This window comes from Pseudochaenichthys georgianus, chromosome 6 (assembly GCF_902827115.2).
Source record: "Pseudochaenichthys georgianus chromosome 6, fPseGeo1.2, whole genome shotgun sequence".
NCBI lineage: Eukaryota > Metazoa > Chordata > Actinopteri > Perciformes > Channichthyidae > Pseudochaenichthys > Pseudochaenichthys georgianus.
This window is the reverse complement of record NC_047508.1, coordinates 45,351,155-45,366,032: the sequence shown is the minus strand read 5'-3', so window position 1 is coordinate 45,366,032 and position 14,878 is coordinate 45,351,155. Positions and strand designations below refer to the sequence as shown.

At 41.6% G+C, this 14,878-nt stretch overlaps 1 protein-coding gene across 1 annotated transcript; it reads right to left on the bottom strand.

The window, feature by feature from the left end:
* Positions 1-264: 264 nt before the first annotated feature.
* Positions 265-13,534, bottom strand: LOC117448254 (palmitoyltransferase ZDHHC7-like). The gene is made up of 6 exons (XM_034085460.2): positions 13,224-13,534; positions 9,349-9,445; positions 7,776-7,857; positions 4,119-4,249; positions 3,618-3,832; positions 265-351 (listed from the first exon to the last, which is right to left on the bottom strand). Exons 1-5 carry the CDS (start codon positions 13,370-13,372, stop codon positions 3,650-3,652), a joined length of 642 nt encoding a protein of 213 aa, XP_033941351.1. The 5' UTR covers positions 13,373-13,534; the 3' UTR covers positions 265-351; positions 3,618-3,649.
* Positions 13,535-14,878: the final 1,344 nt, after the last annotated feature.

Here is a 14,878-nt window from a genome sequence, read left to right as displayed (position 1 = left end):
CTTAGCTCGTGAAACTGTTCTCTTCCACTGAGACACAGGTGTTTGATGTTGTGCTGTATAAATAAACTTGCGTTGCTTTACTTGATTCGTACATTCATACATTTCTACCCTCATAATACTGAGCTGAATGCAATGTGATTACTGCACTGATCCAAGCTGCGATTTCCCCATAACATGATGATGGAGCAGATGATCCCGGGTCTGATCTGCTGTCGAACCCTTTGAACACTTCTCACATCCAGCAGCAGCGTCTTTCATCTTTAAGGGGGGGGCACACCTGAAGCCCCCCCCCCCGACGGAGACCTCTCTTTGGGCTCTGAGTCTCGAGGCAGACCCCCTGCTGTTCTCCCCCTGATAAGATAAGATAAGACAAGGCATTTGTACAATAACAATTAAAAGACTCAAAATAAACATTCCAAAATGTAAACATGTCAATAGAAATAAAATAGCATTAAAACAAGTTTGTTTTTGTTTCCTCTTGAGGAGAAAGGGAGAGGAGATAAGGATATCTCTTATCTCCTCTCCCTTTCTCCTCTATTGTTTCGTTTCCTCGTCTCCTACCTTAATGTCTTCTCACTTCGTTTCCTTCCTCCCCTCACTAGTTCTATTCTCTTCCTTGTCTCCTCTCTTGATTCCTCATATCTGCTTTCTTATTTCCTTTCCTATTTTCATCTCCTGTTTCCTTGTATCTCCTCTCTTATTGTCTTTTCCTTCCTAACCCCATTAGTCCCATAGTCTTCTTCGTTTCCTCTTCTCTTTTTTTGTTTCCTTACCTTACTCCCTCTTATCTACTGAATTGCCTGTCTCCTCTCTCCCTTCCTCCCTCCTCTCCTCCATCCAGGTTCAGATCCAGGGCTAGTCTCCTCTCTTGTTTCCTAATCTGTCCTTTTTGTTTCCTTCTCCTCCAGTAAGCATATTGGACTGTATTATTGTAATATGTATGACCTTATATATAACCCATCTTTTATTTTATTTTTGTTATGCCTTTGTTATTTACATTCTCAGTGTTATTATTGATTTGATTTCTGTACATTAAGTTTTTCATATTCTCATGTTGACATTTTAGGATATGAGACTCAAACATGTTGTGAGCCCTTGTTAAAGAAACTGTTAAAGTGGAGTACTATTGTATGTAAAGGGGAATGTGAGAAATAACTAATAATCAGAGGTGGGAAGTAGTGAAGTACAAATACTTCGTTGCTGTACTTAAGTACATTTTTCTGGTATCAGTACTTTACTCCACTACTTATTTTTGACTTTTACTTCTTGCATGTTGAATACAAATACCTGTACTTTCTACTTCTCACATGTTGAACTCAAATACCTGTACTTTCTACTTCTTACATGTTGAATACAAATACCTGTACTTTCTACTTCTCACATGTTGAACTCAAATACCTGTACTTTCTACTTCTTACATGTTGAACTCAAATACCTGTACTTTCTACTTCTTACATGTTGAACTCAAATACCTGTACTTTCTACTTCTCACATGTTGAACTCAAATACCTGTACTTTCTACTTCTCACATATTGAACACAAATACCTGTACTTTCTACTTCTTACATGTTGAACTCAAATACCTGTACTTTCTACTTCTTACATGTTGAACTCAAATACCTGTACTTTCTACTTCTCTCATGTTGAACTCAAATACCTGTACTTTCTACTTCTCACATGTTGAACTCAAATACCTGTACTTTCTACTTCTTACATGTTGAACTCAAATACCTGTACTTTCTACTTCTCTCATGTTGAACACAAATACCTGTACTTTCTACTTCTTACATGTTGAACTCAAATACCTGTACTTTCTACTTCTCACATGTTGAACTCAAATACCTGTACTTTCTACTTCTCACATGTTGAACTCAAATACCTGTACTTTCTACTTCTTACATTTTGAACTCAAATACCTGTACTTTCTACTTCTCTCATGTTGAACACAAATACCTGTACTTTCTACTTCTTACATGTTGAACTCAAATACCTGTACTTTCTACTTCTCTCATGTTGAACTCAAATACCTGTACTTTCTACTTCTTACATGTTGAACTCAAATACCTGTACTTTCTACTTCTTACATGTTGAACTCAAATACCTGTACTTTCTACTTCTCACATGTTGAACTCAAATACCTGTACTTTCTACTTCTCACATGTTGAACACAAATACCTGTACTTTCTACTTCTTACATGTTGAACTCAAATACCTGTACTTTCTACTTCTTACATGTTGAACTCAAATACCTGTACTTTCTACTTCTCTCATGTTGAACTCAAATACCTGTACTTTCTACTTCTCACATGTTGAACTCAAATACCTGTACTTTCTACTTCTCACATGTTGAACTCAAATACCTGTACTTTCTACTTCTCACATGTTGAACTCAAATACCTGTACTTTCTACTTCTTACATTTTGAACTCAAATACCTGTACTTTCTACTTCTCTCATGTTGAACACAAATACCTGTACTTTCTACTTCTTACATGTTGAACTCAAATACCTGTACTTTCTACTTCTCACATGTTGAACTCAAATACCTGTACTTTCTACTTCTCTCATGTTGAACTCAAATACCTGTACTTTCTACTTCTCACATGTTGAACTCAAATACCTGTACTTTCTACTTCTCACATGTTGAACTCAAATACCTGTACTTTCTACTTCTTACATGTTGAACTCAAATACCTGTACTTTCTACTTCTCTCATGTTGAACTCAAATACCTGTACTTTCTACTTCTCACATGTTGAACTCAAATACCTGTACTTTCTACTTCTTACATGTTGAACCCAAATACCTGTACTTTCTACTTCTCACATGTTGAACCCAAATACCTGTACTTTCTACTTCTTACATGTTGAACTCAAATACCTGTACTTTCTACTTCTCACATGTTGAACTCAAATACCTGTACGTTCTACTTCTTACATGTTGAACTCAAATACCTGTACTTTCTACTTCTTACATGTTGAACACAAATACCTGTACTTTCTACTTCTTACATGTTGAACCCAAATACCTGTACTTTCTACTTCTCACATGTTGAACACAAATACCTGTACTTTCTACTTCTCACATGTTGAACTCAAATACCTGTACTTTCTACTTCTCACATGTTGAACTCAAATACCTGTACTTTCTACTTCTTACATGTTGAACTCAAATACCTGTACTTTCTACTTCTCTCATGTTGAACTCAAATACCTGTACTTTCTACTTCTTACATGTTGAACCCAAATACCTGTACTTTCTACTTCTTACATGTTGAACTCAAATACCTGTACTTTCTACTTCTTACATGTTGAACTCAAATACCTGTACTTTCTACTTCTCTCATGTTGAACTCAAATACCTGTACTTTCTACTTCTTACATGTTGAACTCAAATACCTGTACTTTCTACTTCTTACATGTTGAACCCAAATACCTGTACTTTCTACTTCTCTCATGTTGAACTCAAATACCTAGTTATGGGTACTTTTTACTGAAGTACATTTCAAAGCCTCTTTACTTTGACTCGAGTAAAGAAGTTTAGTCAGTACTTCTACTTTCACCAGAGTATTTTTAAACACGAGTATGTGTACTTCTACTTGAGTAAAGGATGTGTGTACTTTGCCATCTCTGGTAATTGACGGACAGCTCGTCAGACGGAGAACTCTGCCCCCCCCCTCCAGGAGCGGCGGGGCAGCAGGGTTGGTAGTTTGAGTCCGGCGAAGGGGTTGATCCACCGCAGAGAGGGCGGCCCCCCCCCAAAGACAGAGCGAAGCCCCGCCCAGCGAGTCTGACGCTCCCAGGTGGGCTTCTCGTTCTTCAGACGCTCGATCTCCTGTACGTACACACACACACACACACACACACACACACACACACACCACACACACACACACACACACACACACACACACACACACACACACACACACACACACACACACACACACACACACACACACACACACACACACACACACACACACACACACACACACACACACACACACACACACACACACACACACACACACACACACACACACACACACAGTCAATGGATATTTTGTTCAATGTAAACAGTAAAACGGTCTTTTGGGGACATTTCATTCCGTGCTCACCGTCTCGTCGTTGCAGATGGAGTGCAGCTGAGTGCCGAACATCACGGCGGTGAAGGTGAAGAAGAGGAGCGACTCCATGCAGAGGAAGATCATCAGAAGCATGGTCACCGGAGGAGAGAAATCACTGCACTCTGACACGGAAACACACGGCGACATCAGACGACCATTGTTCACATAACTAACAGAGCAAGCTTTGGATCAGTGAGTCAAGAGGAACAGAGTCATGCGCTCACTTTTCACATCAGCACAGACTCGAGAGGCGCGTTCACACCGCAGTACTTTTCCCACTTTAGTTCCGAAATGTTGCGTTCACACCAAAAAGAGCCGGAACTAAAATTAATTAATCAGAACCCTTTCACCCCCTTTTCGTGAGAGAAAAAGGTTCCTATGTCTGATTGGCTGGGCGGATTGCAAACCACGCCCCAAAGCTCCCGAAAAGTTTTGTGAAGCCGCCATTTTATTATCCTCGCATTAGCATTATTAGCATTAGCATTAGCCCAGCGCAGAAACGCAGAGAGACTAACTTATGGCAACACAAAATAAAACATAGGAGCGGAGGAGATGAGGAGGTGTCGGCGTTCTGGCGATTTACTCGGAAGGCTTCAGTAGAAGCTGCTGGGAGTCCCAGCAGCTTCTACTGTAGCCTTCCCCAACTCCGGGGACTTCCGGCCGGGGACTTTGGGCGGCAGTATACGCCGTGAAGTGGTTTGCGGCCTACCAGTAAACCCAAAGCAGAAGAAGAAGAAGAAGAAGTGACGTCAGCGGCTTCATTTGCCTAATCCTCCCTCAGGGACTTTTTCCCGGTGTGAACGCGATCTGTACTTAGTTCATGAGAACTAAAGAGCTCTGATGAACCTTTGTGGGAAAAGTACTGCGGTGTGAATGGGCCTAAGGTTTCAAACCCTGCACTGAACTGCGACTATTGCACCTAAATAGAACAAAAACTACATTTATGTTTATGTCTTCGTCTCGGACATCTCTCTGGGCCATTTTCATTTGCTTCTCAGTCTCTTCTCACATATTATTTATTAGAAAATCACCAACATCAGAAAACAGAACACATTATATTGTGACAACGTTTCCTGACTCTGGAGAAATATAGTTCAGAATGAGTTCTCCAGCTAATTACAAGATCTGATTTATCTAAATATCCGTCTTATTTCAAGAAATCTAACCCCGCGAATGTTCACTTGTTCCACTGGCAGATTGTTGAACTTATTTCAAGTGAAAGCAGCTTGTTTTCATTATTGTTTAAAGGTGGGGTAGGTAAGTTTGAGAAACCGGCTCGAGATACACTTTTTGTTATATTCCATGGCCCGGCTAAAGTAGCTGGATGGCCTACCTGCCTGTCAGCCTTCCATCGGGGCACACACTGACCTCGTGCCCTCATTGGTCATGTGCGCGTTCGTGTGTGTTGGAGGAGGGGCTCTGAGAGGAAGTGGCAGATTTGTTCCGGCTGGGTATTTTCAAATTCTAGCCACTCGAGCTGGTTTCTCCAAAATGACCTACCCCACCTTCTACTGGCAGATTGTTGAACTTATTTCAAGTGAAAGCAGCTTGTTTTCATTATTGTTTAAAGGTGGTAGGGCTGAACGATTAATGAATCGATAACTTTTTTTTTTTTTTAATAATTTTTTTTTTTTCTTCTCGTGTGTCAGTCGTCCACACCAATCAGAAGTGCTGTGCTCCACATGTACCAGCCAGAGTTAATCAATCAGAAGTAGCCCATGATAGAAGGTGATAGACAGATTGATCCAATCACCTGCCAAGTGCTTTTGAATGTGCCTGCCCTTTCCAGATGGCTTCCAATGGAGCTTTAGATGGTTTCTGAGTCAGGTTAGCGATGCTCCATCACGTGTTTCTATTACAGGGTGAATCTGAAACTGAAGCTCGACTTTAAAGCAACCCAACGGAAGTTTCATGTAAGTTTAGTTCTTTCACTCGTAGCTCGGGCTGCGGGGCGCTAGAGACGGGAGCACGTTGATACGACCTTGCTAGCCGGAGTTATGGCCGCATTTTACAATAAACTTCCGTTGGGTCGCTTAAAAACAAATATCGCAAATCGAAACGCAATATTTGTCCGAAAAATCGCAATTAGATTTTTTCCCAAAATCGTGCAGCCCTAAAAGGTGGGGTAGGTAAGTTTGAGAAACCGGCTCGAGATACACTTTTTGTTATATTCCATGGCCCGGCTAAAGTAACTGGATGGCCTACCTGCCTGTCAGCCTTCCATCTGGGCACACACTGACCTCGTGCCCTCATTGGTCATGTGCGCGTTCGTGTGTGTTGGAGGAGGGGCTCTGTGAGGAAGTGGCAGATTTGTTCCGGCTGGGTATTTTCAAATTCTAGCGATCTCGAGCTGGTTTCTCCAAAATTACCTACCCCACCTTCTATTGGCAGATTGTTGAACTTATTTCAAGTGAAAGCAGCTTGTTTTCATTATTGTTTAAAGGTGGTAGGGCTGAACGATTAATCGATTTTAAATCGAAATCGCGATTTTAAATAATGCGATTTTTGAAACTTTTTTTTTTTTTCTTCTTCTTCTTGTGAGTCAGTCATCCACACCAATCAGAAGTGCTGTGCTCCACATGTACCAGCCATTGTTAATCAATCAGAAGTGGCCCATGATAGAAGGTGATAGACAGATTGATCCAATCACCTGCCAAGTGCTTTTGAAAGTGCCTGCCCTTTCAAAATGGCTTCCAATGGAGCTTTAGATGGCTTGGTGAACCATCTGAGTCAGGTTAGCGATGCTCCATCACGTGTTTCTATTACAGGGTGAATCTTAAACTGAAGCTCGACTTTAAAGCAACCCAACGGAAGTTTCATGTAAGTTTAGTTTTTTCACTCGTAGCTCGGGCTGCGGGGCGCTAGAGACGGGAGCACGTTGATACGACCTTCCTAGCCGGAGTTATGGCCGCATTTTACAATAAACTTCCATTGGGTCGCTTAAAAATAAATATCGCAATCGCAATATTTGTCAGAAAAATCGCAATTAGATTTGTTCCCAAAATCGTGCAGCCCTAAAAGGTGGGGTAGGTAAGTTTGAGAAACCGGCTCGAGATACACTTTTTGTTATATTCCATGGCCCGGCTAAAGTAACTGGATGGCCTACCTGCCTGTCAGCCTTCCATCGGGGCACACACTGATCTCGTGCCCTCATTGGTCATGTGCGCGTTTGTGTGTGTTGGAGGAGGGGCTCTGTGAGGAAGTGGGGGAGGAGCTCTGTGAGGAAGTGGGGGAGGGGCTCTGTGAGGAAGTGGGGGAGGAGCTCTGTGAGGAAGTGGGGGAGGGGCTCTGTGAGGAAGTGGGGGAGGGGCTCTGTGGGGAAGGGGCAGATTTGTTCCGGCTGGGTATTTTCAAATTCTAGCGCACTCAGCTGGTTTCTCCAAAATGACCTTCCCCACCTTTAAGTTGTTTTTGGAGCAGCATTTTTTTCCGTGTGTGACGTTTGTATTTAGTTTTTGTCTTTGCTTGCTTTGCACAGCCCTTTGAGGCCTTTCTTGTGATTTGGGGATGTTGATTTGATTTGTCTTATAAATAATAATAATAATAATAAATGTTATTTCTATAGCGCTTTTCTTGAACCCAAAGACGCTTTGTGTGAGAGATAAAGTCAAACTGTAGTCAGAGTGCGCAGCAGGGCTCAGGACTCACCGCTCCACTGCACTTTGACGCAGGTGATGAACTGATAGCCGCAGAGAGCCAGGGCGTGACTGGAGATCACAGCGATGTACATCTGGAGGAAACACGGTTCACACGGTGTTAGCATCGCACAGTCTGAGGGGCGGTTTCAATCAGTGACAGGGTTTGACATTGGGTGCTATGCAGAAAAAGTGAGAGGCGAAATCCGCGCCTTAAATAATGCATCACTTGCAGGGGAGGAGCTTCAAGGTGCGTTAAAACAAATATATCAAAGGTATGATATCACATTAAAATCAGTGATATCGTTTTGAAGCTAAATGCAATTTGCACTTTTTTTTTTGCAAAGAGAGATGAAACGAGTTGTTTGTTTATACCAGCTGTTCCCAACCTGTGGGCCGTGGCCCCCTAGTGGGCCGCGAAGGCATTGCAAGTGGGCCGCCAAATAATTTGCAAAACATTATAATTAGTGTGGAAACATTTCATTATTACGATTTATTTGTATTTGAACCTCTTTTCCTTTCTCTTTCTCGATCCTCTTTAGCAACGGCCATTACACAGTCCACAGTCTGTTCTACTGGATTAACAACGTGTCACATGTTCTGAATCGACCAATCAGAACCGAGTATTCAACTAAACTGTGTAATAGAAATGTCTGTTTGATACTGGTGGCCAGCTCCTTTTCTAATTAAAATATAAAGTACTCTGAGAACTTTATTTGGGCCGCGAACATGTTTCAGATTCTTAAGCGGGCTCTGAGTTGAAAAAGGTTGGGAACCGCTGGTTTATACAATTACCCACATTTGTATTAAAGATATATTCAAAAATCTGAATACTTTATTTATCAAAAAATATGTATATAATCATGAAAAATTAAAGTAAGAACATGCAATAAAAGATAAGATCAAATCAAATGGGACAGGGGTTTATCGGTATCTTATGTGTGCGGGTTAATCAGCCACAAAAGCAGCGCCGTCCTTTTTGTGAAAGTGTCCCTGCGAAACGCCTCGTAGTTTTATTCTCTAAACTTTAAAACACTTTTCTAACTAGTAAACAAAGAGCTACAGCTTTCTAATCTACTCAAACACACGTTTTTCACCAGTTTTGATTCGTCAGGCAGAAGAAGACTGAGTTTCTCCAAGAGTCAGGATCGAAAAAGGGAAAATATGAAAGTCATTTCGCCATAAAGCAACATTTGTAGAGATGTAACAACCCTAAAAACGAGCGGTCATGTCTCAAATAAAGCACGTTTTATGGTATTTAAATAATAAATAGCCGATATGAAATACCACATGGTAAAGCCTTTTTCTATACTCGTCCAATGAGAGTATTATAGTACGTTTTTAAAAGAACGTCAGTGTTTCTTCGTAGAGAAATATATAGTTTATGTTTGTGAGCAATCTTAAAGGGATATTCCCCTAAAGATACTATATACTCATGTACTAATACAAATCAATGCATAGTAATAATTCATTGGAACAAAAAGCCTTCCTGTAAGAATCACGTGTGTTATCTTTGACGTGTGTGTGAGTCTGTCTGAATAACACAATCAGATTAGTGTGGGCTCAGAACTCTTTCATGTACTCACGGTGAAGAGGACGAAGAAGCGCTGGTTTTTCTCACCAACACAGTTATTCACCCAGGGACAATGGTGGTCCATCTTACGGATACAGCGCTTACAGATACTGCAGAAGAAGAAGAAATTACATCTTTATTTCCCTAACTCATTAAGCGTCACCTCAGATGCCTTATTGCAGGGGTGTCAAACTACATTTCATCGCGGGCCACATCTGCATTATTGCACTCAAAGGGCCGGCTGTAACTTTAAGACGATATAAATATACATATATAATATAATGTATTTTATATTACATTATTGCCTCTGCTTTGGATTATTATCGGACAGGGTAATAACTTCATTATTAACTACGTCTGAAAGCAGAAGTCGAGGGCAAATAATTGCAAGTCTCTTCAGTGCCATGTCACAAAATGAGATGCATTGTGGGACATGTAGTTTATGGCTAACGTGCTTCTGTAAAGCGGGACGTCATGCATTTACTTGAGGTCTAAATATTTGCCGTGTTTTTCTGAGTAAACAATCGAAAGGGATCTCTTTAATTAAACCGACATGACTCGTTTCAAAATGAAAACTAATCTCTAATCCCTTGTAGGACGTAATGCGTAATTTTAAATGTTTGTTATGAACTCAGACACTCAGGATATAGGACCCAATTGCACGACCCGGGAGACAGAGGTAAAGTATTGGTAAGATACTTTATTTTTCCAAAACAAGATGAACAGAAAATGGTCACTATCTAATCTCAGGATGAGATGACAACAAATGAGAACAAAAGGAAAATCGCTCACGCAGTGACGAACACAACCTTTCTTGAGCACAAAGAGAGCATAGACCTGACCGTGGCAAGAGACGAGACGAACTGAAACTGAACACTGGGAGACTGGGGAATTTAAACACACAACAACAAGACGCAGGTGAAACCAATCAGGGGCGGGGCTGATGAGCGCAGGAGACACACCAGGGAAACCACCGACAGGGAGGCACACACAGGGAGAAGGACCAGGCAGTATGCAAGGAGGAAAACATGACCGAACAGAACACCCATTACCAGACACACCAAACTAAAACCGTGACATGACATAAGAATCGTGACAATGTTGGAGTTAAATGCATCAATCTAGATCTATGGGAACACCTATGAAACAGAACTGTATACATTTCAATAATCATAAAATCATGGCCATAACCAATAACAAATCCAATATGAAAAAACACTGACACCTTCAAATGGAAATATGCGTGATAAATGGTGACCAAACCGCTTGAGACCCACTGAGAACTTAGACTAAATTAACTCTAAACACTCAGAGTCCTTTACCTCGCCTGAGCTGAGCTTATCCCGAGCTTGAATGACAGACAGAGACCAATCAAGGGCTTTGATTTATGATCTGTATGACAGTGGCCATGTCGGCAGACCACATCATGTAGACAGCCAGTCCCCCTGTGAGGCAGACCATATCATGTAGACAGCCAGTCCCCCTGTGAGGCAGGCCACATCATGTGGACAGCCAGTCCCCCTGTGAGGCAGACCACATCATGTAGACAGCCAGTCCCCCCTGTGAGGCAGACCACATCATGTAGACAGCCAGTCCCCCTGTGAGGCAGGCCACATCATGTAGACAGCCAGTCCCCCTGTGAGGCAGACCACATCATGGAGACAGCCAGTCCCCCTGTGAGGCAGGCCACATCATGTGGACAGCCAGTCCCCCTGTGAGGCAGACCACATCATGTAGACAGCCAGTCCCCCTGTGAGGCAGACCACATCATGGAGACAGCCAGTCCCCCTGTGAGGCAGACCACATCATGGAGACAGCCAGTCCCCCTGTGAGGCAGGCCAGGCCTTCGGGAAACCCCCGGTCCTCCCGATGGCCAGTCCGGGACAGGGTACAGGAGGCGTAGAGCGAGGGATCATTGTCCACAAGTTAATTGATCGCAGATGGCGTCGTGGTCGCGGACGAAAAAAAATAAATAAAAAAAAATAATAATAACTAAATGGGTCGCGAAATATACTTGGGCGGCCGTTAATATACCTGGGCGGCCCGCTCAAGTATAGTCTATGTGTGGGAAACCCTGCCTGTACTTTCTACTTCTTACATGTTGAACTCAAATACCTGTACTTTCTACTTCTTACATGTTGAACTCAAATACCTGTACTTTCTACTTCTTACATGTTGAACTCAAATACCTGTACTTTCTACTTCTCTCATGTTGAACTCAAATACCTGTACTTTCTACTTCTCTCATGTTGAACTCAAATACCTGTACTTTCTACTTCTTACATGTTGAACTCAAATACCTGTACTTTCTACTTCTTACATGTTGAACTCAAATACCTGTACTTTCTACTTCTTACATGTTGAACTCAAATACCTGTACTTTCTACTTCTTACATGTTGAACTCAAATACCTGTACTTTCTACTTCTCACATGTTGAACTCAAATACCTGTACTTTCTACTTCTTACATGTTGAACTCAAATACCTGTACTTTCTACTTCTTACATGTTGAACTCAAATACCTGTACTTTCTACTTCTCTCATGTTGAACTCAAATACCTGTACTTTCTACTTCTTACATGTTGAACTCAAATACCTGTACTTTCTACTTCTCACATGTTGAACTCAAATACCTATACTTTCTACTTCTCACATGTTGAACTCAAATACCTGTACTTTCTACTTCTCTCATGTTGAACTACAAATACCTGTACTTTCTACTTCTCACATGTTGAACTCAAATACCTGTACTTTCTACTTCTTACATGTTGAACTCAAATACCTGTACTTTCTACTTCTCACATGTTGAACTCAAATACCTGTACTTTCTACTTCTTACATGTTGAACTCAAATACCTGTACTTTCTACTTCTTACATGTTGAACTCAAATACCTGTACTTTCTACTTCTTACATGTTGAACTCAAATACCTGTACTTTCTACTTCTTACATGTTGAACTCAAATACCTGTACTTTCTACTTCTCACATGTTGAACTCAAATACCTGTACTTTCTACTTCTTACATGTTGAACTCAAATACCTGTACTTTCTACTTCTTACATGTTGAACCCAAATACCTGAACTTTCTACTTCTTACATGTTGAACTCAAATACCTGTAACTTTCTACTTCTCACATGTTGAACTCAAATACCTGTACTTTCTACTTCTTACATGTTGAACTCAAATACCTGTAACTTTCTACTTCTACATGTTGAACTCAAATACCTGTACTTTCTACTTCTTACATGTTGAACTCAAATACTTGTACTTTCTACTTCTCACATGTTGAACTCAAATACCTGTACTTTCTACTTCTCACATGTTGAACTCAAATACCTGTACTTTCTACTTCTCACATGTTGAACTCAAATACTTGTACTTTCTACTTCTCTCATTTCCCAAACAGCTGGTTCCTTTAGTCTGAATGTGTGTTGGTGCGTGGTCATTATTCTGTAGAGTCACTGCGTGCCTATTGGTTGGAACACGATCCGTGTATCCATCACTTCCTGGTCTTCTCTAAAGAAGAGGGACCAATGGAAACGTTGTCATGTTGCCGTTGGTCACCATGGAAACATTCATTAGCTAACAATGACATTATTGTTCTATTGATATAAAGGGAGGTCAGGTACTCTTTAAAGAAGCTGCTAGCTATGGGTACTTTCTACTGAAGTACACTTCAAAGCCTCTTTACTTTGACTTGAGGAAAGAAGTTTAGTCAGTACTTCTACTTTCACCAGAGTACTTTTAAACACGAGTATCTGTACTTCTACTTGAGGAAAGGATTTGTGTACTTTTGCCCTCTCTGCTCACACTGACGGTAACGGACGTGTCGGAGAAGACGGAGAGCATGCTTTGTATCCCCAGTTCGTGCTGGAGTTGCTCTGACCTGCAGTGATGCGCTCGCTCCGGTTTGATGCTGCAACATTTTGCACATTTGTAGATGACCTCGCCCGGCTTCAGCTGAAGACTCTCCACGTATTTCTTCGTGGCGTTTCCTTTAGGAACGGCTCCCTGAGGAGAGGAGGGAGGAAACATGGGCGATGAAAACAGAGAAACATCCAAAGACACTGATAAGATGGAGCTTCATTAATCCCTGAGACATTAAAGATACAATTACAATTATACTTAGTTAAGCAACTTTAAAATAAGAAACATTCATGTCTCTTCTACATCAACATGTGTCCCCTCTTCTTCATGTCTCTTCTACATCAACATGTGTCCCCTCTTCTTCATGTCTCTTCTACATCAACATGTGTCCCCTCTTCTTCATGTCTCTTCTACATCAACATGTGTCCCCTCTTCTTCATGTCTCTTCTACATCAACATGTGTCCCCTCTTCTTCATGTCTCTTCCACATCAACATGTGCCCCCTCTTCTTCATGTCTCTTCTACATCAACATGTGTCCCCTCTTCTTCATGTCTCTTCTACATCAACATGTGTCCCCTCTTCTCCATGTCTCTTCTACATCAACATGTGTCCCCTCTTCTTCATGTCTCTTCTACATCAACATGTGTCCCCTCTTCTTCATGTCTCTTCTACATCAACATGTGTCCCCTCTTCTTCATGTCTCTTCTACATCAACATGTGTCCCCTCTTCTTCATGTCTCTTCTACATCAACATGTGTCCCCTCTTCTCCATGTCTCTCCCTCATGTCTCTTCTACATCAACATGTGTCCCCTCTTCTTCATGTCTCTTCTACATCAACATGTGTCCCCTCTTCTTCATGTCTCTTCTACATCAACATGTGTCCCCTCTTCTTCATGTCTCTTCTACATCAACATGTGTCCCCTCTTCTTCATGTCTCTTCTACATCAACATGTGTCCCCTCTTCTTCATGTCTCTTCTACATCAACATGTGTCCCCTCTTCTCCGTGTCTCCTCTACATCAACATGTGTCCCCTCTCCCTCATGTCTCTTCTACATCAACATGTGTCCCCTCTTCTCCGTGTCTCCTCTACATCAACATGTGTCCCCTCTTCTTCATGTCTCTTCTACATCAACATGTGTCCCCTCTTCTACATCAACATGTGTCCCCTCTTCTTCATGTCTCTTCTACATCAACATGTGTCCCCTCTTCTTCATGTCTCTTCTACATCAACATGTGTCCCCTCTTCTCCGTGTCTCTTCTACATCAACATGTGTCCCCTCTTCTTCATGTCTCTTCTACATCAACATGTGTCCCCTCTTCTCCATGTCTCTTCTACATCAACATGTGTCCCCTCTTCTTCATGTCTCTTCTACATCAACATGTGTCCCCTCTTCTCCATGTCTCTTCTACATCAACATGTGTCCCCTCTTCTCCATGTCTCTTCTAAATCAACATGTGTCCCCTCTTCTCCATGTCTCTTCTCCATCAACATGTGTCCCCTCTTCTCCATGTCTCTTCTACATCAACATGTGTCCCCTCTTCTTCATGTCTCTTCTACATCAACATGTGTCCCCTCTTCCTCATGTCTCTTCTACATCAACATGTGTCCCCTCTTCTTCATGTCTCTTCTTCATCAACATGTATCCCCTCTTCCTCATGTCTCCTCTACAT